Raw genomic sequence first — 19,575 nt, 5'->3', positions numbered from 1 at the left:
CAGGACGTCACGTCAGAGCCATGCAGCACGGATGCTCAGTGCTCTGTGTTCCCACAGGACGTCACGTCAGGGCCAAGCAGCACGGATGCTCGGTGCTCGGGGGACGGCAAGTGGAACATGAAGCCGAAGCTGAAATGGAAGTGTCACAGAGTCTTAATTCCCTTCCAAATGAGACCGAGTTTACTCATGTGTGAGCATGGCACGGATAGCAGAGCTCGGCCTTCTAAAATTACTGCATCTCTCGCCGCTGATCGCGCTAACCAGCAAACTGTTTCTGCTAGTGGAAGTAGCCTGTTCTGGTTCGATGTTGTGACTCTGACTGACAGATCTGGCACAAGCCTGTAACTAGGGATTTCGATGTTTTTTTTATTTTATCAAGGCCAATCATAACAACTTCCAGATTCCACTGTAAGAGTGCCCTCTAGTGGTATGCAATAATACGTTCAACCTATAAAAGTAATAATAGGGCATATTTATCACCAAAACATACAAACCGCTTACATTAAATAAAAAGAATATTTTAGCATTTCAGTATTTAAGAGTCTCCAGTAGTCCTCCTCATCCCACTCCTTCAAATACATTCTTTATTTACACAAAAGCAGGTTCTAAATCGGATGGGAAGTCTACAGGGGGTGTTATTTCACTTTTTAAAAACAATGATTTCTGCGATGTTTTCAGTGTGTCTCCCAACCAATCCGCTCCTACAACAGGCACGACCCCTCCTGAGGTTCAGCAAACCGCTTTTCGTTTGAGGAATTAACATGAACCCCCTCCAGTGGATATGGGAAGTGAAAGTGGGATATAACCCCCTCACACACACACACACAGAGTTCATAAGAGTGGAAATAGGGACACTGGTGTACAAAGACAAACATTGCAACTAACTGGAATAGATCCCCAGGTGGTGTGGTTTCAATGTGTGCATAGCAAGGACATCATAACATGTCATACACTCTGTTTTTATGCATGGGATATTATGTACGACTTAAACAACTTTAACAATGTCCTTGGTTGGTGGTGTCCCTTTGTGCTTTTTCAAACAGTAGCAGACATTTTTTCAGACATTTTTTTTGGAACAAGGGTGCACTCAATCTTCCTAAGGCCATCGCACCAAGGTTGTATGGGCAATCAATCCCATTAAAGAATCAGTCATCTTCAATGTCTGGCCATCTTCTGAGAGAGGGACATTACACACTACATCACAGTGTAACTGACTGTGTTGCTTTGTGTTGCTTTCTTATACAAGGGTAGAGGATAATGGGAATTGTAGTTTTTATATCCCCTTCAAGGGTCTCCGAGTCTGAGTTAATTACCACTTTGATCTGATTGTTGAGTCAGAAAGGGGGCTCTAAACTGATGATCAGAGAAGGATCCCACAATGTCCTCCTGCCCCATCTGTGTGTGTGTGTATGTGTGTGTGTGTGTGTGTGTCTGTCTGTCTGTCTGTGTGTCTTTGGGTGTGAGTGTGTCTACGTGTGTGTGCTATCGTGCCGTGACCATCCACAGTCCTAGCGCCACGTTGGATGCCAGCAGGGCACTGCCCCCCAGCAGGATGCAGAAGCCCAGCATCTCCCGGCTGCTCCTCTCCGGCAGCAGCGTGCCCAGCGAGGCCTCCAGGAAGGACGTCAGCATCCACTGGCCGTCCAGGGCGAAGCAGGGCACGGCGTTCACCACTGCCAGGGCTCCAGACAACGACACCAGGTATCTCAAAGCGGTTTGGGTCAAGGGTCATAGTTTCGCTACACGACACTCGATACACAATCCAAGCTACATGTTCATCTTCATGTTCCTTAATGAATGTGTGAGTTGACTGAAACAGGCCATTAACTTCTTCACAACCTTACGGCATTGGCAGCTGGCATTGTGAACCCCATTGTTATGTTTATTGTTTGCAGTATGCATTGCATTACTTCATGCAGGTACAGTATGTGGCTCATATTCTGTAAATTCAGTTCATGCAGGAATGAAGGCCAAGTCAAAATATGTTGCAAAAAAATACAAGTAAATGTTCTACAAATACATTTCAAAAGGTGCAAACTCAAAGGATACTTGCAAAAGGTTTCCAGCAACACTGGCAAGTCCAGGTGGAGGAAGCTGAGTCGAGGCACGAAGTTTGTAAGACTCACTGAAGGAGAGGAGGAAATAGAAGCAGAGAACTTAGCGTAACTGCGGGAGATGATCCAAATGTGGGAGACACTGAGCAGATAACACAGCACTACTAAAACACTGTCATCCACAAACACAAGCAGTACTGATCTCGCCAATTCAATTGATTAATCAAAACCAAATAACAATCATCTGAAGACCTATTTTATATCTGATTCGGGCCAGATGCATTTGTGTACTAAACTCAAGGCTGACCGTGGTTATGGGGCCTACATATTGGGTGGAGTACGTCTAATAAACCACCATTAAGGAATGTACTCAGGAACAGAAAGTGTAAATCAGTGTAAAATGGAAATCAATTTGAAAAGATGTCCTTAATGAACCCAGACCACCAGGTGGGGCTCACCTGAGTACTGGAGGTGGGAGGGGTACCCGACGAAGAGCATGTCCTGGTGGGGAGGGTGGCGCACGCGGATCAGGCGTGTCTGGTTCTCCAGCGAGGGCACCATACACAGGCTGGGCCCTGCGCCATCCTGCTGCTTCGGCTGCGGCTGCTGGCAGTCCGCGTTGGTCCTGCAGGTGCGACTGGACTCCATGGTCTTCCGCGCAGGTAAACAGGCGTACTGCAGTGGAGTGGGGATGGGATGGGGGGAGAGTCGGGCTTAGTGTAGGTCTACATGGCTCTACAGACAAGTCTGACATACACATTGTGTGTGTGTGTGTGTGTGTGTGTGTGTGTGTGTGTGTGTGTGTGTGTGTGTGTGTGTGTGTGTGTGTGTGTGTGTGTGTGTGTGTGTGTGTGTGTGTGTGTGTCTCAACCTCTGCGTCTGTATGTACTGTATGACCGTCTACCATCTTGCCATCCTGGTTGTTGTGGTAAGAGAAGCAAAGGTCTGTCAGGCTGTTGTTGCTGCAGCATTCCATTGTCCCGTCCAGACGCTTGTAAGCTACAGAGCAGCAGAACAAGGAAGGGGAAGTGTTGCATGGGGTAGACAACAAACATGAAGATGTTTTACAGCTGGAAAGTTGTACCTTCAAAACACTACAGCAACACAAAAGCTCTACATGATCTGTCTCCAATCAGATGCATTGCTGGTATTACAAAATGAACAACACAATGATACAGAATTAATTTGTCCTTGCGCTTCCTGTGGATTGAACCTAAACATCATGACCTCATGGCCCGTGAGTGCAGCCCCCAGGGCAGGTACCTCGTCCGGCGGCCCAGCTGATCTGCAGGTTTTTGGTCCCGGCGCAGTAGCCGGTCTGCGGCTGCTGGGAGAGCTGCCGGATGCACCAGTTCCAGTCCTCCACACCGTGCACCGCACAGTCCTCCAGACTGGTCACCAGGTTCCCCACAAACAGCCCCCGTGGCCCGCTACTGGGGGAGCCCTGGAGGGGTACCCAGAGAGAGAAGATGATTCTATGGACTTTGCTCTACAACAGTGTCCTTCTTTATGTGTACAGGAAGCATTTAACTTAAATGACCCACGTCACACTGTGCATAATGACACAACTGATCATGCTAAGCAGGCAATTTGTGTCATCAACAACAAACCAACGGCTTGTTGTTGATGGAACAATTCATGGCATGCTACAATCCAAACATCACTGCCGGTCTTGCATTTATGTACCTTAGGAAAAGTAGTGTTGTGTGCTAGTCCAAAGAGAATGCAGCTTCAAACATCTACCTCATGTCACTTAGATTCATGGTTTCTCTTTATGCAAACATGTAAACAGTATATATGACATGTTTTTCTTAATGACCTTGACATGTGGATGAGGTCGAACTATGTGTTATTAGAATCCGAGCAGTAAAAACACAACTCCTATCTCACAAGGCTGTTGTAGCCTTGATGGGCATGTTTATAAACACTATGCAGCTGCAACTTCACCCGCCCCAGTGTAGCAGAATAACACTCACTTCCACGACCTCTGTGACTAAGGCCCCTGCCCCAGTATAGTACAAAGGAAACAGCATTAGAGGTAGGAGCAGCAGGAAGCACAGCGCAGCCACACACAGTATGAAGTTGTGCCATACTCCTACAGGGAAGGACACACACACACACACACACAGTGCATTTATTATCTCAAAGAATATTAACACAACCTTTTAAAATAACTAAGATGATGACTAGTCACTAACGCAGAACAACAAACAAAAAACGGTGTGTGTGTGTGTGTGTGTGTGTCTCTCACCTGCACAGAATATGCGAAGCTGCTGAATAGGAGAGATGAGGTTCAGGTGTGTGGTGAAGAGATCCACAAAGGCCCCGGGGTACACTACAAACACAAAGATCCCAAAGCCATTCAACCGCACCTGTTCCCTGTAAGGAGGAAATGGGTCATCATGGGGTTATGCACTGATGATTGCATGGTTATTTAAATTATGTACGGACTCTAAAATCTCTGGTCATAGTGGAATGAGACATTATTTTCAAACAAAAATACAAACACAATTAAACTCAGTTGACTGTACACATTTCAACGACAGATATATAAATTAGCGCATTCTATGAGGCATATGCTGAATAGATGTATGAAACAGATTTCTCATAAGTTTCACTGGTTCATGTCAATGCTGCATGCTCCTTGTGTGCAGTTCTGTTGGCGCGCTCACCTCAGTGCTGCCACCCCATGGCCAAACTCATGTATGACTCCACTGACCAAGATGGCACTGAAGAAGTACGCCAGCTGACTCACAGGCAAGTTCACCCCGGGAACCTGGTCGTGACATCACGGCAAAAAGAAGACCGGTGGAAAAAGAAACATGAGAGAGGAGAGAAGAAAAGGGAAACCCCACATTTGTTTCCCCACTACTAAAACCACCAGCTCTCCCACTTCCACTACATGTATTTCCTTTACAATCCTCATCTTATCTCTCTTCCTGCATAGTCATGGTAGAGTGTTTCCCAATTGCTTATCATGCCATCAAAACACTAGCTTACTATCCACCTCAGCAAGTCTCATGTTGCTCTACTGAGCATTCATTGCTACTGTGCCAAAAAACTCACACACTGGCATATTTACTGTAACATTTTTTCTGTTGTTTATAAATTGTATTTGTATTTTTTGTGGTATGTGTCAAGTGACCCTGGGTGTCTTTAAAAGGCACTTTTAAATAAAAGTATTATTATTATTATTATTATTGTGGCAAATGTACATCTCTGAGAACACTTCTGGTAACACTCCATATCATATACACTATTACAACAGTATTGTGTACATAAGTGAAAGGCTATGGTGAAGTAAAGTGTTATCATATTTATTACATAGATCGAGCCAGTATGATGCAAAGATCAGCACCGTCAAATGTATTAATCAGGAATCATGCCACTGAAATCCATAACGTTGGGAATATTATTCAGACTAGTTTGGGATTTTTTTTTTTTGGATGGTGGTCTTTGAAATCTGACACTTACCACCACCTGCAGCACCTGCTCGTGAGAACCTTCTGGAGCTTCTGAGGTCATCTGCTTCAGGGTCTGGTGCAGCGTCTGTGAGAGCAAGATCACAGAGCCGAACATAGCCACCACCCCAAACACCATACCCATACTGAACCTGTAGACGAGACATTAGGCACACATTTATCAATCTTCTCAGACTTTTCATTGATTACAAAATTGCGGTTTGATTTCTGATGTAAAATGTCTTTTCATTTCAGAGAATCAGGTTTGAGATCCACGGGAAGCTACTGCTAATCAAGTTTCTGAGAACACTGTTCTAGATACCACAACAAACATTTAAGCAACCCAGAAATCCACACATAGAAATGTGTTCATTTAAAGTCATACTTTGATATCATACAGATCAGATCAGTCATACAGACATGACAGAGAGGAAGGTGGAATAGAGGGGCTTTTTTTAGAAAAGACCAGCAGTGTCCTGATAATTACCATTCAACTAATGAGATAAGAGGCAAGACGGAAGAGGGAGACAAAAGATAAAAGTAGATAAAAACCAAAACTGAGATCTTAAAAATTGTACTGACCATACATGAAGGAAGTGGGGGTTAAGACTAGCACATCTGGCGAACAGGCGGTTGAAGAGACCTGTTTGCCATCGAACGTGGAAAGGGGACAGAGTGAGTCCATTGGACGACAGCCAAGTCTCATATCTGTGCTTCACAGATGTAGACGTCTAGGAGAAAAAGTGTACAGTTTAAACACACCGAGATCATCGGCTAATGTAATTTCCACAACAGCAGTGTTGTCAAACTCAGTTTGACAATTAGACGTGTGTTGTCTACCAAACTAAGTTGGCTAAATCCTGCGTTTAATTACAGATGTTGGTTGATATGCTATTGACTTGCTTGTCAACGCAGAGGTGACAATAAAACAGTGGCTGAGACACACATGCGTCGCCGAGATTTAGAGATGAGGTGCCTGTGAATTTCAGATTGTCAAAAAATAAAACATTTTAGAGAGCTACCTCACGACATTCGTTGTTCGAAAGCCTACCTTTATAAGAGTGTCAGTTAGGTAAATGGCACACCATCCTCCCATCACACATACTACAATCGGGATGGGTATCATTGCGACACGGTTCGCGCTACACTTGCGGAATGGCTTGGGTTACAATAAATGAATGAAAAGACCGTCCAAGGTAACATTTAGCAACAGTAACGTTGCATACACAAAAGCAAATTCATACAGTATCCATGCACTGGCACAGAATCCCTGCTACAGTTGCAGGGCGAGTGAGGCAGGGTAATGTGTTTAGCTGGCTATTGCTGGAGCTCGGTGTATACACGTGACGTCATTTCAATGCGCCAAACTGCAGCGAATTTGATTTAAACAACTGCTCTACGATCAGCTGTTTCATTCCAGTTCAGTGTCAACAATGATTTGAAGCTGATCTCTTGTCAGTTTTTGCAGGATAATCTACTATCATGCTCTACGCCATACTTCCGGAATAATAAAAACAACCCGGACGTAATCGCTGCACCAGAATGTACAAGTAGCCCACAGGATTTGACTGTTTACAACGGTTATGCTTCGTTGCATTTAGGAATAGAATTGTGAAAGCAAATGTTCCAACCTCTGTTTTTATGTTGGTATTTTGATTTCATCAACAAAATAAAAAAGTAAATTTTCTATAGATGTTCACAATATCAATTACTGTATGAACAAGATTAACAATTAATTTAGGATGTAAAATACAACATATATGTAGGCCTATAAATGTTTTAAAATTGGATTTGGATACACGTTTGCTGTGGTATGTTATATTTCCAACCACTAACACACTGTTATTCAGCCTATGCATCAGTTGAAAATATTAGTTTCCTGCACTGGATATTGCTTGACCATGTAGCCTAATCTATTATTCATCTCTTGATCAAAGGAGACAAACATTACATACGTGTTTGGTGATGAACCTTATTCCTTACTTAAGCTCATGAGTGCAAAGAAATAAAAATGTTATGACATAAAAGGTCAATGATCATGAATCATGAAGTCAACATTTACTGTCGGCAAATCTGCCATCATCAGAAATAAAACCTCACAATGATCAGGAGCAACTTGCAGGATTGTCTCTGTGATACAATCTGAAGAGTCATTTTCCATACTGGCTAGACTGGAGACTGTTCTTTTGCAATGGAAGCTCAGTCTCCCCGAGGGCTAGCTGATGTTTTACAAGATTTATTATCTGCGTGAAGGGTAGTTTTGATAAGCCGCAATTATGTCACTCTGTCACAGAGATGTAGCGATTAGAGGAGTGCCCCTTTGATTCAAAGAGAGAGGCCCCACAGTTCAGTCTGCTAAGCAGACCTATGATACATAATGACAGTGCCTCCATCTGACAGTAGGCCTACCTCCGGAAGAAGTCTGGGCCAGACCCATTCCAGTCAGTTGTTATTAGACAGACACCCTGGTACTGGAGTGGATAATGACCTGAAGCACTGTCACATATTGTATTGCATGACAATTACTTTTGTTTGTTGTTTTAAATGAGCATGCAGCTAATGCATTTGTGAGACAAATAGCTTAGTTACATGTCATGTGGGTGGGCGGGTGTTGTGGCACACTTAAGCCATTGATTGGCAGCCAAATGAGGAAGTGAGCTGTCTTCCTTTGGAAAGCATTGCAAAGAGGTGGGAATTTGCATAGCCATGCTACCTGGATGCCGGGTCAGTCGGTGTATCTGGTGCTGGGTCAGTTGATGTCCTCTTGTCGAAAGCAAAGTTGGCCTGCCGTTGGGTATACCAAGAGCCTTCAGGAAGCCAACATACCCAGCCAATTTATTTGGAAGAGGTGAGTGGCAGAACATCTCAGTGTGTCATAGGGCAGCCAAAGTTTCTTTCTCAATATTTGCAATTTCCGTGGCAGGAGTTCTCTTCAAGTTTGTCTTTAGAATTCATCAACTTTATCTGAATGAATATGGTGTGTTCTGGCAGTGTTGTTGGGGAATCCACTATATTAAATCATTGGAGAACACCTGAGAGACTGTACTGGTGATATGTGATGCGGTGTCCTAGTGATAGCATGCCCTGCTTACTGTATATTACATAGTGAAGCTGGCACTGGCATCTGACCATATCAGCCTAGTTATGAGTTCTGAAAACATCAAAACTGGCAGAATCGTTTCCACAAGGGATGGGGTTGTCATGTCAAACGGCAGACCAATCAGGAGGCTCCCTGAGTCCTGCCTGCCGGGGCATAAATTAGGTCAGGATCTTAATAAGGAATCACACTGCGATTCCTTCACAGGAGGAACTGAAAGAGGAGGAGAGGACCTGAGAGAGACCAGGCAGGGCGTGGTTCGCCCCTGAGCCTTACAAGCAGTTCTGAGGAGGTAAGGACCTTGAGACACGGTGCACCTTGCTAAGTTGTTGTGTGCGACAGGTTTGACTGTCCCCTTTAGATGGGGATAGAGTGTAGGTGTGTGTGCTGCTCGGGCTCCTCATTCTACAGGCACCAGGCGAAACCAGGCCAGGGGGGAGCTACTACTTACTCTGTCATCTTCTATCTTTTTGCCTTGCATTTTAGCACAGCATTGCGTAGCACTTTCACATGTCTTACAGGAGGTAAAGATATACGAACTCGAAGAGGTATGAACTCAAAGCTTATGTTTATGTTGTACCCTTGTATGAGGTATTCGGTGATGATTTGTTCTCCAGCTCCTATGGTGAAGATAGATATGCCAGTGCAGAGAAGACATTGTTCATGTTATTGTGTTTGGAGTGGGCACAGAGTGATAGATACATGTTCTGAAAGTCTGAAGTTATTTTTGAATGAGTCAGCTGAATGAGGTTTTACTCACAGCAAATTTGTGTATAGGCTATGTATGTGTGTGAGCTCAGGATGCCTGTGTGACATGTGAATGAGATATTTGGTGTGTGTGTGTGTGTGTGTGTGTGTGTGTGTGTGTGTGTGTGTGTGTGTGTGTGTGCGCGTGTGGGTGTGTGTGTGTGTGTGTGAGAGAGAGAGTGAGTGTGTGTATCTTAAGTGTCTGTGGTTGATGTGGAGAGAAAGCAGGTCCTCTCTGTGCATCGCACTGCTATTTATAGTGAGAACAAATCCCAGATATGGGAGGAATCCCTCAGCCATTCTGTGGGGTGGTGAGAGGGGAGAGAGAGAAAGAGGGAAAGAGAGAGAGAGTTCACAGACCAGTGGAGTAGTATCACACTGGTCTAGTCCGGTCAGGTCCAAAGAGAGAGAGACAGAGGGGTGTAAAGGCAGCTAGAGACTTCAGCACCTGTCCTGTCTTATCAAGAGAAACCTCTGTGTTCTACTACATCAGGTAAGAGGACACAAATGTGTGTGTGTGTGTGTGTGTGTGTGTGTGTGTGTGTGTGTGTTTGTGTGTGAGTGCATATATACTCTATGTGTAATATGTGTCTGTATATGCACGTGCTTGTGCGTGTGAGTCAGTGTGGATGGTGAGTGCGTGTGTTCAACTTAAGAGGATGTGTATAACTGTGGCTATTATTCTCAGTGTGTAATGTCAAATCAGCATGTTTAGCTAGTTTAATCCGTTCTGACTACCCAATCAGAAATAGTGTATCTTTGAGGTACATTCCCTAATGTTATGCTTTTGCCTTTCGCTGGGCTTAGTGTAGAAAAGCTAGTATATATAATTTGTCTAAAATGTTAGACACTTTGAAACTAATAACAACGCTCAACTGAGATGACTTACTGGGACCCCGAAATCTTATAGCAGGAGTTTGGCCTGCAAAGTTCAATGTTGGGTGAGGAGGGAAAGAGTTTGTCATGATAAGAATGAAGGTAGTTTAGAGATGTTTACATGTTTCTTATGATACTCTCTTAACATCATTTAAAGTATAATATTTTGTTGACTGATTTTGGTGACTGGGGTCTCATAAAGCCAAGGTGTGATATCCTCTCTGTCAGTGAAAATAACCAGACTATCATTGTCTTTATAGTCCTGACAAATATATATCAGAAGTCCTGATCAGGGCTGAGGTTTATCACTGGGTGACTAAGTAACCATTGGAAAAAGGGGAGCCTGCAGCTGTCTCACTGATTACAAACTTTCAGCGGCTTGGAATAGTGGGCTCATGTCCAGTGATCTGAATTGTCATGCCAATCTGAATTGTGAATTGCACACAACACACACAGACAACCGACCGAGCCACAAGGAACCTGCCCAGTGCAGCCATGCAGGAGGGTCTGCTTTACATAATGTGCACTGATGGTGTCACTGTTCATGAACTTGCCATTAGGCACGCTGGAACACCACACACAGGTGTCATTGTGACAAACCAGTTCGGGTCCCTTTGATGAGTACACCTTTTAGCATGAGATTTGCATGAGATATTTAAGGTAGCGGTTTTGGCGTGGGTGTGGGCGTGGGTGGTTGTTGTGTGTGGGGTGCTAAATATTTGAGTGAAAGGCATGAGGAGGGAGTGGGTGGGTGTTGGAATACTGTATGAGAGGTCAGAGTGATCAAGTGGGTCAATCATAGGCATGTCCAGGCATTTTACATCCTTGTGAGTGTGTTTGTAGTTGAGTGTTGCATCCATTGGTGAGTCTGTATATCCACACGTGCACATATTTTTACCGTGTGTGTGTGTGTGTGTGTGTGTGTGTGTGTGAGTTAGTGTGTGAAAGCATGTGTAATCCATTGTGTGAGCTGCAGCTTTAGTATGTTCTGAGTGTGGGTGTTTGAAAAGATGTTTGGGTGTCCATCAGTAAGTGGAGGACAGCTGTAACAGTCCATAGGAGTAAATATAACCCTCAGCTCTTGGGATCTGCTCTTCACTTTATCCACTAAAGCCCCGCTGTTGATACTGTAAACAGCCAACCCTAGCGACAGTAGCTATGGTCCTTGAAAGAGTCTGCCACCAATATCCCTCTCCAGTCCAACCCGTCTCTCTCTCCCATCTACGCTGCATAACCACTTACTACAGATAAAGATCTAAATCAAACGAGATTAAAACAAGAATGAGATGGAAACAAAGAATGTAAAGTCTGAAGGGATAAACACGCTAAAAGTAAACTACAAGGTTCAGTAAAGATCTGAAATGTACTGACAGCACTTACACAGACGTGTAGAAGATAAACAAAATAAGTCCAGTAGAAAAGGATAGAGAGTGTATAGTGTTCGGAGAAGACATGCCACCCAGGCTTTAGTGATAAATATCTTATGTAATGAGTGTGAGCTCATTTGTGTTAATTTGGCCGTGCCACGTGCTGTGATGCAGCCACAGGTCAGAGAGGCCAAGGTGACTTTGAAAAGTCCAAGTGATTCACATCAGCGGCTGGCAGCAGAAGAATACTGACTCACCGACAACAAAGTCTGAGCAGGATGCTCCGCTTATGCAATTAACACTATTCAAAAACATGCTGGGATATTTGTTATGAAAATACCTGCTGTCGAATGCCTTATCAGTACTGGAAAAACTGGACGATGTCAGGTCACCACAGAGAAAGCATGCAAACAAAGACAGAAAGAGAAAGCGGTGTTCAAAACACATAGAACCCAAATTATCAGTGTCCATAGATATTTTGCTTGTGAAATTTAAAGTGCCTAATTTTGCGGAACTATTCCCCTGTATATTTGATGCCTATCACACGCCTACACAGCCTATCCTACCGTGACTAGAGCTGGAAAGTCACTCTGAAACAGACCTGACGTAGGTTTCCACACAGCTTCATAGTGACCCTGTAATCGAGAGAGAGAATTCAACATGGTTCTCTCCCTATCACTTATAAAGAGGCTTGCACTTATAAAGATGCTTTTTTTTATTCATCCCTGCACTAAACCTGAAAGTGTTCATTCATACTATTTTATTAAGCCTTATATATTTGCATATAATGAATAAAACCTTTGTGGACAAGAATACAAGTCCATACATATCTTTGTGGTATACTACTAGCACCAGTTGAACTGTACCGTGTCTGTCTGAGTGTGTGTGTGTGTGTGTGTGTGTGTGTGTGTGTGTTCACGTGCCAGTGTTTGTGTGTGTGTAGAAGAAGACAAAGAATGAGAGAAAAGGGGGAGAGAGGCAGATATAGTGAGAGGATGAGAGAGAGGGGGAGAGAGCAACAGACAGGACGAAAGGGAGAGAAACAATGAGATAGAAAGAGAAAAATGAAAGAGAGTGAGAGAGAGAGAGAGAGAGAGAGAGAGAGAGAGAGAGAGAGAGAGGGAGAGAGAGATATGGTTCTCACTCTCTCAAGCCCCATGAATGATTCAGGTGAGAGGGTTACAGCCTGCCCCTCACGGCAGGAGTCGCTAAGCAACCGAAAGACTATACGCTGCTCCTGAAAGCCACAGAGGGACAATGGCCCAACTTTTCCCTGACAGACACACACACACACACACACACACACACACACACACACACACACACACACACACTTGCACCCCCCCCCTCCCCGCACACACACTCACACACACACACATCCATCTGGCTGTTCAATGCTCCAAGTGCCTTTCCTGTGTGTTTGCTGCAGGATTCTGGACTTTTCTGTGAAAAAATGTCCAAGCAGCCATCATCCAACGTTAAAGCCTTGCAGGTGAGTGTGTGGTTGTTTTTCATGTCCTCCTTCTTACCTCTTTATACAGTCGCATCTGTTCATTTACACGAGGACGAGAATACTATCTGTTTGTTTATTTATTCAGATCATGCCAGAGATTAAGACTGTTCAACATAAACTTGTTTATTCAGAAAAGCGAGTTATTTCCCTTTTAACACTGAATACTATCTGTAAAAAACACACATTTTAAATGCACACGGCATTACAGTAGTGTTTCACAATTCACATCAGGCTCTTCAATGTACAGTACATAACACACTCACAGAATGCTGCTGTCATTTTCAGTGCTTCACTTTCCTCAGGGGATCCTCCCCATAGCAAAAGGTTTTGATAAATGTAATGTGTATAAAAATAGGCCTTTGAACGTCTCCGTTGAGCTCGGGTAGGTTATTGCCAGTCACCTGCTCATGACATTGAGGAGAGGTGAAGGGAAATGAACAATTAAATATACGGTGGTCGGGGTCAGGGGTCGGGGGGGGGGGGGGGGGGGGGGATTGTGCAGAACTGTTGGTAGAAGCAGCACAAGCAAGTGTGTGATCAGAGAATATACCAGTTCACCATAGTGCAGCAGAAACGTATACAATTAGCTCACGTACAAACACCTGACACGCAGCCAAAAATAGACACTTTTTTCCCTCTCTCAGTAGTAGTATAAACTCTCCATATAGTATAAGTATTTATAGAAAAAAAAATACAACACCACCGTGGGACAGGGACTATAGACATATTTTGAATAGACCGTAGGTGGATCCATCAAAGAGAGCACAGGCTTGTACAAAAAGAGAGAGAGAGAGAGAGAGAGAGAGAGAGGAAGGGTAGGAAGACTGTGCATGCACACCAGATAAGGAACACATTGTCACGAGAGTGGAGGGTATTAAAAACCCTTTGCTGTGGAGATCCTGCTGCTCTTATGGATTTAAACCTGCAGCTGCTTCAGACAGATACCAGACCAGACTAGAGAGAGAGAGGGAGGGAGGGAGGGAGAGAGAGAAAGAGAGAGAGAGAGGGGGGGGGCTGGAGGCGAGATACTGATAAACAGAAAAGGAGAAGAATAGACCGTCACTTTAAGAGAGGCTGAGAGAATTAAAAAACAGGTTCTTGAGAGAGAAACAAAAAAAAGAAAAAGGAGAGGGGAATAAAGGGAGAAGAAACCAAGAATGCAAGATGTAAATACTTTAAGCAATATACACTTGTTACACTAAAAAGATACTGGTTTAAAGTTACATAACTGAAGATGCAATAGGCAGCAGCAGCAGCAGCCAATTCCTTAATGGCTTTATCTACAGTTCTTCTCCAGTTAAGACAATATTTACTGTCGCAGATGCCTCCTCAATGGGTGTATTAAGACCGAGATACTCTCCTGTAATCGTTGTATGATTACCAATTTGTGGAGCTGGAAGAACACAGAGATGTCTATCCCGGCTATCAGGGCATTATTTGAGTGGCCAACCTCCTGATTTTCATACCGATACAATGGGAACTTGCTATGACAGAGAAGCTGTTGTCATTAGTGGCGAGCGCCTGGAGAGATGAGTTTTATGGGCATGTGTTACGTTGGTCTCCACTGCATTGGTCCATCAGAGAGGGCTGCGGGAGTGGATGGTGTATTGTGCATTGTGTTTTAAGCCATTGTGATGATCAGCATCACCTGGACTAAGTGGTAGAATGTGTAACAGAACTTCAGAAAGAAATCAGGGTTCCCAAACAGTATACACCAGGATATCTTGGATGTCACCCAAGGAGATGAACTGAAACATAAATGTACTTAATAAGTTAATGATTAAGTTTTTTTTTCCTATCATGCCCTTGTGAATTGTGGATTACCAGACTCTTGTTTGGATTTACATCATCCCAGGCTTTGGTTCTGAGTGGTTGGGGACCATGTACTGGAACCCACAAAGGTTATTTGACTTGTCTTAAACGTCCCACATGGAAAACCATTTTCACCCAGAACCATTTAGAGGCAACTTTGGGTATCAGTAGCATCATAGCACTTGTAGTTGCCAAGAACCCTTTTTGCCCTAAAGAACAATTTTTACTGGTGAACCATTGGAAGGTTCTTCATATAGAGATGGTTCTGTATGAAAGCTTTCATTTCATAAAGAACTCTTAAAGAAGGCTATTTTTTCTAAGGGTGTGAAGGGAGGGAGGAAGCTTTCAGACTCTGACATGCTCAGATCCCTCAGAGGTCCTTCATTCATGTGGCTGTATCTAGCAGTGAGGCAGTGTCGGTCAGTGTGGGCTTCTCATTGGCTCCTCTCCTTGTCTGTTAAAGGCCAACCTCAATATCCCGATGGGCGGTCTGCGTCCGGGGGCGGGACATCCTATGAAGAGGAGAGAGGACACAGCAGAGCCAGAGGAGGTTAGACAAATGTACACACACACACACACATAGACAATAAAGTAAACATCTCTTCTCCCCAGGGATGGATTACCGAACGGGCCTATTGGGCCCAGGCCCAGGGGCCCATGAGCTCAGGGGGGCCCTAAGCCAGATCCTTTGCGTGAAGTCGCTGGGGTGACCAGACGTCCTCTTTTACCCGAAAAAACTTTGTTGCGGGGGAGGGGGCGGGGTAATTTGCATGTGAAAAATATGGGAAAACTTCGTCACGGGGAAGGGGGCGGGGTCATTTGCATGTTAAAAATATGAAAAATATGGGAAAACTTTGTCACGGGGAAGGGGGCGGGGTCATTTGCATGTTAAAAATATGAAAAATATGGGAAAACTTCGTCACGGGGGAGGGGGCGTGGTCGGCATGCTATACACTGCCCCGCCCTCTCCCCCCGCAACGAAGTGTCCCCCTTTTCACAAACTCAAATCTGTGTGAAGGGGAAGGGGCCTTTTACATGTCCAGGCCCAGGGGCCCATGGTTTCTTAATCTGTCCATGCTTCTCCCGTATACACAAGACACCATATTTACTGCACTCGCACCTTTTGAAGCACAGTTTAAAAAGAAACGCACACATACACATACATAGACACACATTTTCTGGGCCATTCAGTGCATTACAGACATGCACACTCTCAAACATCAGTCTTTCACTCAACCTCAGACACAGACACACACACTCACACACACACAGACATGTGATGGCAGATGGACAGGAATGATACGATGATGAATTGATAATTGATGACACACATGATACAGATGATGACACACGTGACATGTCTCCCTCTCTCTCTAGTCTGGTCTGGTAATGATAATTGACATGTGTGTGTGTGTGTGTGTGTGTGTGTGTGTGTGTGTGTGTGTGTGTGTGTGTGTGTGTGTGTGTGTGTGTGTGTGTTGATGAAGGTGCCCCCTCAGGTGTCCCAGAGCAGTCCTGAGGAGAAGAAGCCACTGCCGGGTGCGGTCAAACTCCCTGGCCCCGCCGTCAACCTCTCAGAGATCCAGAACGTCAAGAGTGAACTCAGATGGGTCACTAAGGACTAGACGCAAGGGTCAGTCACATGACATTAACACACATACACACACACACACACACACACACACACACACACACACACACACACACACACACACACACACAGTAATACATCTTGTACACATAGTGAAGAACACATTCAGATAGGTCACAAGACTAGAGGCTACGGTCAGAACATATGACTCTCTCTTTCCTACTAATACACACATAAAGAAAGAAAGAGAGACATATAAAGATGGAAAAACTGTTGTTGAAGGAACCTTCAGAGCTTCTCCTTGTTGTAGTATCACATATGACCACATGGTGTCAGTGTTGCAATCAAAGTGTATAAAAAATGTGGTTAAGTATTCGCCTGCATCTGCAAGAGTGTGTGTGTGTTTGTGTGTAGCATGTGAAGGGGTATGAGAGTGAATCAGGTTCTATTTATACAGTAGTGACAGGGCTGGGCAGTGAGCGTCCGTCTGTGGTGTGACTGGCTCAGCATGTCTCGCCCGAATCATAAACCAACACACAAACACAAACACACACACATACACACACACACACACACACAGTCTGTGACCCCGTCAGTCCATCTGGACTGAAAGAGTGGCATTACGACCACAGCTTTCAGATGCCACCTCACCAGTGAGATACAGTAAAATATATGTTTGTGTGTGTGTGTGTGTGTGTGTGTGTGTGAATCAGCTAAGAGTGAGAAAGTGTAAAAGGCAGGAGTGGGTGCCAGATCGGAGAACAATGCCTTTTGTCCTCCTCCAGCATGGACCTGAGTTTGATATAAAGGTCATGATGTGGTCACACACTGCGCCACTCACAAATGTCTCAAAGTCAGCTCTCTCTCTTTCTCTCTTTCTCCCTCTCTATTTCATGTTGTGTTCTCCAGATCACCCCCTGCTCCCCTGCTCTGAAGAAACACATGGACTCAGCTACTCTCTTGGACCCAGACCCAGACCCAGACAGACAGCCCCTTCCTGCTCAGCTACTGTATCTCCCAAGTTCAAACACAAATAAAAAAAAAACTACAAACGGACAGTAGTGTCTTGGCAGAACATTTGACGATAGCAACGAAGGTCTTCAGAAGAGACATCACAGGGGAGTCCAAAAAATGTACCTGCGTCAACCTGTGAGAAAAAAACCAACTGCAACCCAACACGTGAACGTCAACGGGACTGCGGTAGACATCCAATGCTGATAAGGAAGGGGAGGGAGTAGCGAGCAGATCCTTCACTCTAAAAGACTGACGGGGGGTGGGGGGGTGAGGAGCAAGCTGTTGATAGCACGCACGCACACACACACACACACACACACACACACACACACACACACACACACACACACACACACACACACACACACACACACACAACCCTGTGTGTCTCTCTGTTACAAACATGGTCTCTGTTTCAACATATTTTTCTTGGCTTTCTGTTACGCCTTTGCAATCTGTTGTTCCTGAATGCCACACATGGGCCTTGTGGGAAATGTACCTTTAAAAGTGCTGTATTTTGTTGTGCTCGCGTACGTGAGGATCATGTATTAGGGCTGTCAGTTACTGAAGTGCTGTGTGCGTGTTTGTTTGCGTTTCTTTGACGACTGACTATACTGTATTCACTCTGATAATCTACTGTCAAGTCTGACAATCTACTGTATGTGTATTTTAAAGCTGACATTATTGTAGTCAACAAACTCACCTTCGATGAATGTGACTCAGAAAAAAACAGATGGACATTTTTTGTGTTTACTTTATTTATTTTTCAGTTGCTTTATACTGCATTCCACGTGATTTCTGTTTAGTCCATTTAGTTTCAGATTCTGTTCCGTGAAGCCTTGGATCGTCACAGCAAAGTAGCCACCAGTATGCTAAATTATGATTGATCATTCACACACAGGAGTTGAAAGCGTCATAGTCTTGAAAAAAAGAAAAAACGAAATAAATGGACACAGTCCCAGCTATATATGGTTCTTGAAGAAGAACAGTACTGTAGTACTGTACACATATCCCAGCCGTTTCAAGAGCTTTACACAACTGAAGTGCTGCCCTTAATGGTCTAGAACTGTAATCCCGTTCATTCAAAAATGCTTTTTAAACAGACAGGATTGAACAACAGGTGAAAGTGTCCTTATCTGAAATAAAGTCATCTCTGTGATCAGACACACAGAGGCACCCCCAGACTGCAGTGGCCTGCGTTTTTTCTGAGATTTACTAGAGCCTGTAAAGTTGACCAAAGATGGCAGCCAAGGGAGCAGTCTTGGATGGCAGTTTTGCTGCTGGAGTTTAAAAAGGGTGAAGAGGGCCGCTTTGGCAGTGCGAGTGCGGAGACTAAACATGGCGCCAGTGGTATCAGCGAACATCAGAAGCCAGCTGTCTCGCTCGAGCATACTTTGCTTGGGAGTAGTTTTTAAAATCTGCCCGTCATAGCCTGGGTGCAGAGGCGAGTTGTCCCTTTCTCCTCTATTGAGTGTGATGTCTGGGGCTGCCAAGGATTACGGGGGCATTTGGAACAACCCACAATGCACTGGGAGAGCAGCTGCCCCAGCTAATCAGCTAATCCCTTCTTTTATCTTCCACATCCCACAATATACCACTACCACACCAGGAATATTAGCTAAGCTCCCTTTTACAACTGTTTTCACCATCTATCCCAACTCTGACAGTGCGGTTTCACTGATTTACAGCAGCTATTCTACTTCCCACTTAGTTTGGAGCCTCTGATACAAATATATACATACAGAACACTGACACAGTGGGGAGACCAGGGGACCATATGTATTCTAGTGTGTTACTATTCAGTCTGCTGTTTTAATAGGAAGAACAGAGAAACACATGGGATAGAGGAATGCAATATGCAGTTGAAATGACCCTTTAGAGCTCCTTTACAAAGTAAATACAATTACAAAGCACAACTGCTATCCTGACTGTGTCACAGTGCTGACAATACTACCATAATTGGGATGGGTAGTGTAATGTGTTAGTGATAATAACAGCCCCCCTACTCTAATACCAATTATTCTTTGTGCTTGTGCACAGTAC

The 19,575-nt window shown here is 44.3% G+C and overlaps 2 protein-coding genes across 5 annotated transcripts; one reads left to right on the top strand and one right to left on the bottom strand.

Moving 5' to 3' along the window:
• Positions 1–346: 346 nt before the first annotated feature.
• On the bottom strand, positions 347–6,975 carry mbtps2 (membrane-bound transcription factor peptidase, site 2). Of its 2 annotated transcripts, none has more exons than XM_012820198.3 (11): positions 6,567–6,975; positions 6,098–6,246; positions 5,529–5,667; positions 4,727–4,830; positions 4,306–4,433; positions 4,031–4,149; positions 3,318–3,498; positions 2,959–3,053; positions 2,513–2,729; positions 2,050–2,125; positions 347–1,705 (listed from the first exon to the last, which is right to left on the bottom strand). In XM_012820198.3, the coding sequence occupies exons 1-11, from the start codon at positions 6,639–6,641 to the stop codon at positions 1,483–1,485; spliced, it is 1,506 nt and encodes a 501-aa protein (XP_012675652.1). In that variant the 5' UTR covers positions 6,642–6,975; the 3' UTR covers positions 347–1,482. The 2 variants fall into 2 exon arrangements, with proteins under 2 accessions (XP_012675652.1, XP_012675651.1); XM_012820197.3 differs by having other exon boundaries at positions 2,926–3,053; positions 6,567–6,969.
• Positions 6,976–8,793: 1,818 nt separating this feature from the next.
• Positions 8,794–18,714, top strand: smpx (small muscle protein X-linked). Of its 3 annotated transcripts, none has more exons than XM_012820200.2 (5): positions 8,794–8,904; positions 13,032–13,094; positions 15,391–15,477; positions 16,415–16,560; positions 17,428–18,714. In XM_012820200.2, the coding sequence occupies exons 2-4, from the start codon at positions 13,056–13,058 to the stop codon at positions 16,550–16,552; spliced, it is 264 nt and encodes an 87-aa protein (XP_012675654.1). In that variant the 5' UTR covers positions 8,794–8,904; positions 13,032–13,055; the 3' UTR covers positions 16,553–16,560; positions 17,428–18,714. The 3 variants fall into 3 exon arrangements, with proteins under 3 accessions (XP_012675654.1, XP_031439991.1, XP_031439992.1); XM_031584131.2 differs by lacking the exon at positions 8,794–8,904 and adding an exon at positions 8,987–9,160; XM_031584132.2 differs by lacking the exon at positions 8,794–8,904 and adding an exon at positions 9,642–9,852 and having other exon boundaries at positions 16,427–16,560.
• Positions 18,715–19,575: the final 861 nt, after the last annotated feature.

This window comes from Clupea harengus, chromosome 17, assembly GCF_900700415.2.
Source record: "Clupea harengus chromosome 17, Ch_v2.0.2, whole genome shotgun sequence".
In the NCBI taxonomy this organism is placed as follows: Eukaryota; Metazoa; Chordata; class Actinopteri; order Clupeiformes; family Clupeidae; genus Clupea; species Clupea harengus.
This window is presented reverse-complemented; position numbering and strand designations above follow the sequence as displayed.

Excerpts from the sequence above, each read along its gene's own strand:
- mbtps2 (XM_012820197.3), bottom strand. The coding sequence starts at position 6,641 with ATGATACCCATCCCGATTGTAGTATGTGTGATGGGAGGATGGTGTGCC. Across the intron at positions 4,434-4,726 it reads CATGGGGTGGCAGCACTGAG|GGAACAGGTGCGGTTGAATG; the intron begins GTGAGCGCGCCA and ends TCCTCCTTACAG. Across the intron at positions 3,054-3,317 it reads CAGCTGGGCCGCCGGACGAG|CTTACAAGCGTCTGGACGGG; the intron begins GTACCTGCCCTG and ends GCTGCTCTGTAG.
- smpx (XM_012820200.2), top strand. The coding sequence starts at position 13,056 with ATGTCCAAGCAGCCATCATCCAACGTTAAAGCCTTGCAG. Across the intron at positions 13,095-15,390 it reads CCAACGTTAAAGCCTTGCAG|GCCAACCTCAATATCCCGAT; the intron begins GTGAGTGTGTGG and ends TGTCTGTTAAAG. Across the intron at positions 15,478-16,414 it reads ACACAGCAGAGCCAGAGGAG|GTGCCCCCTCAGGTGTCCCA; the intron begins GTTAGACAAATG and ends GTGTTGATGAAG.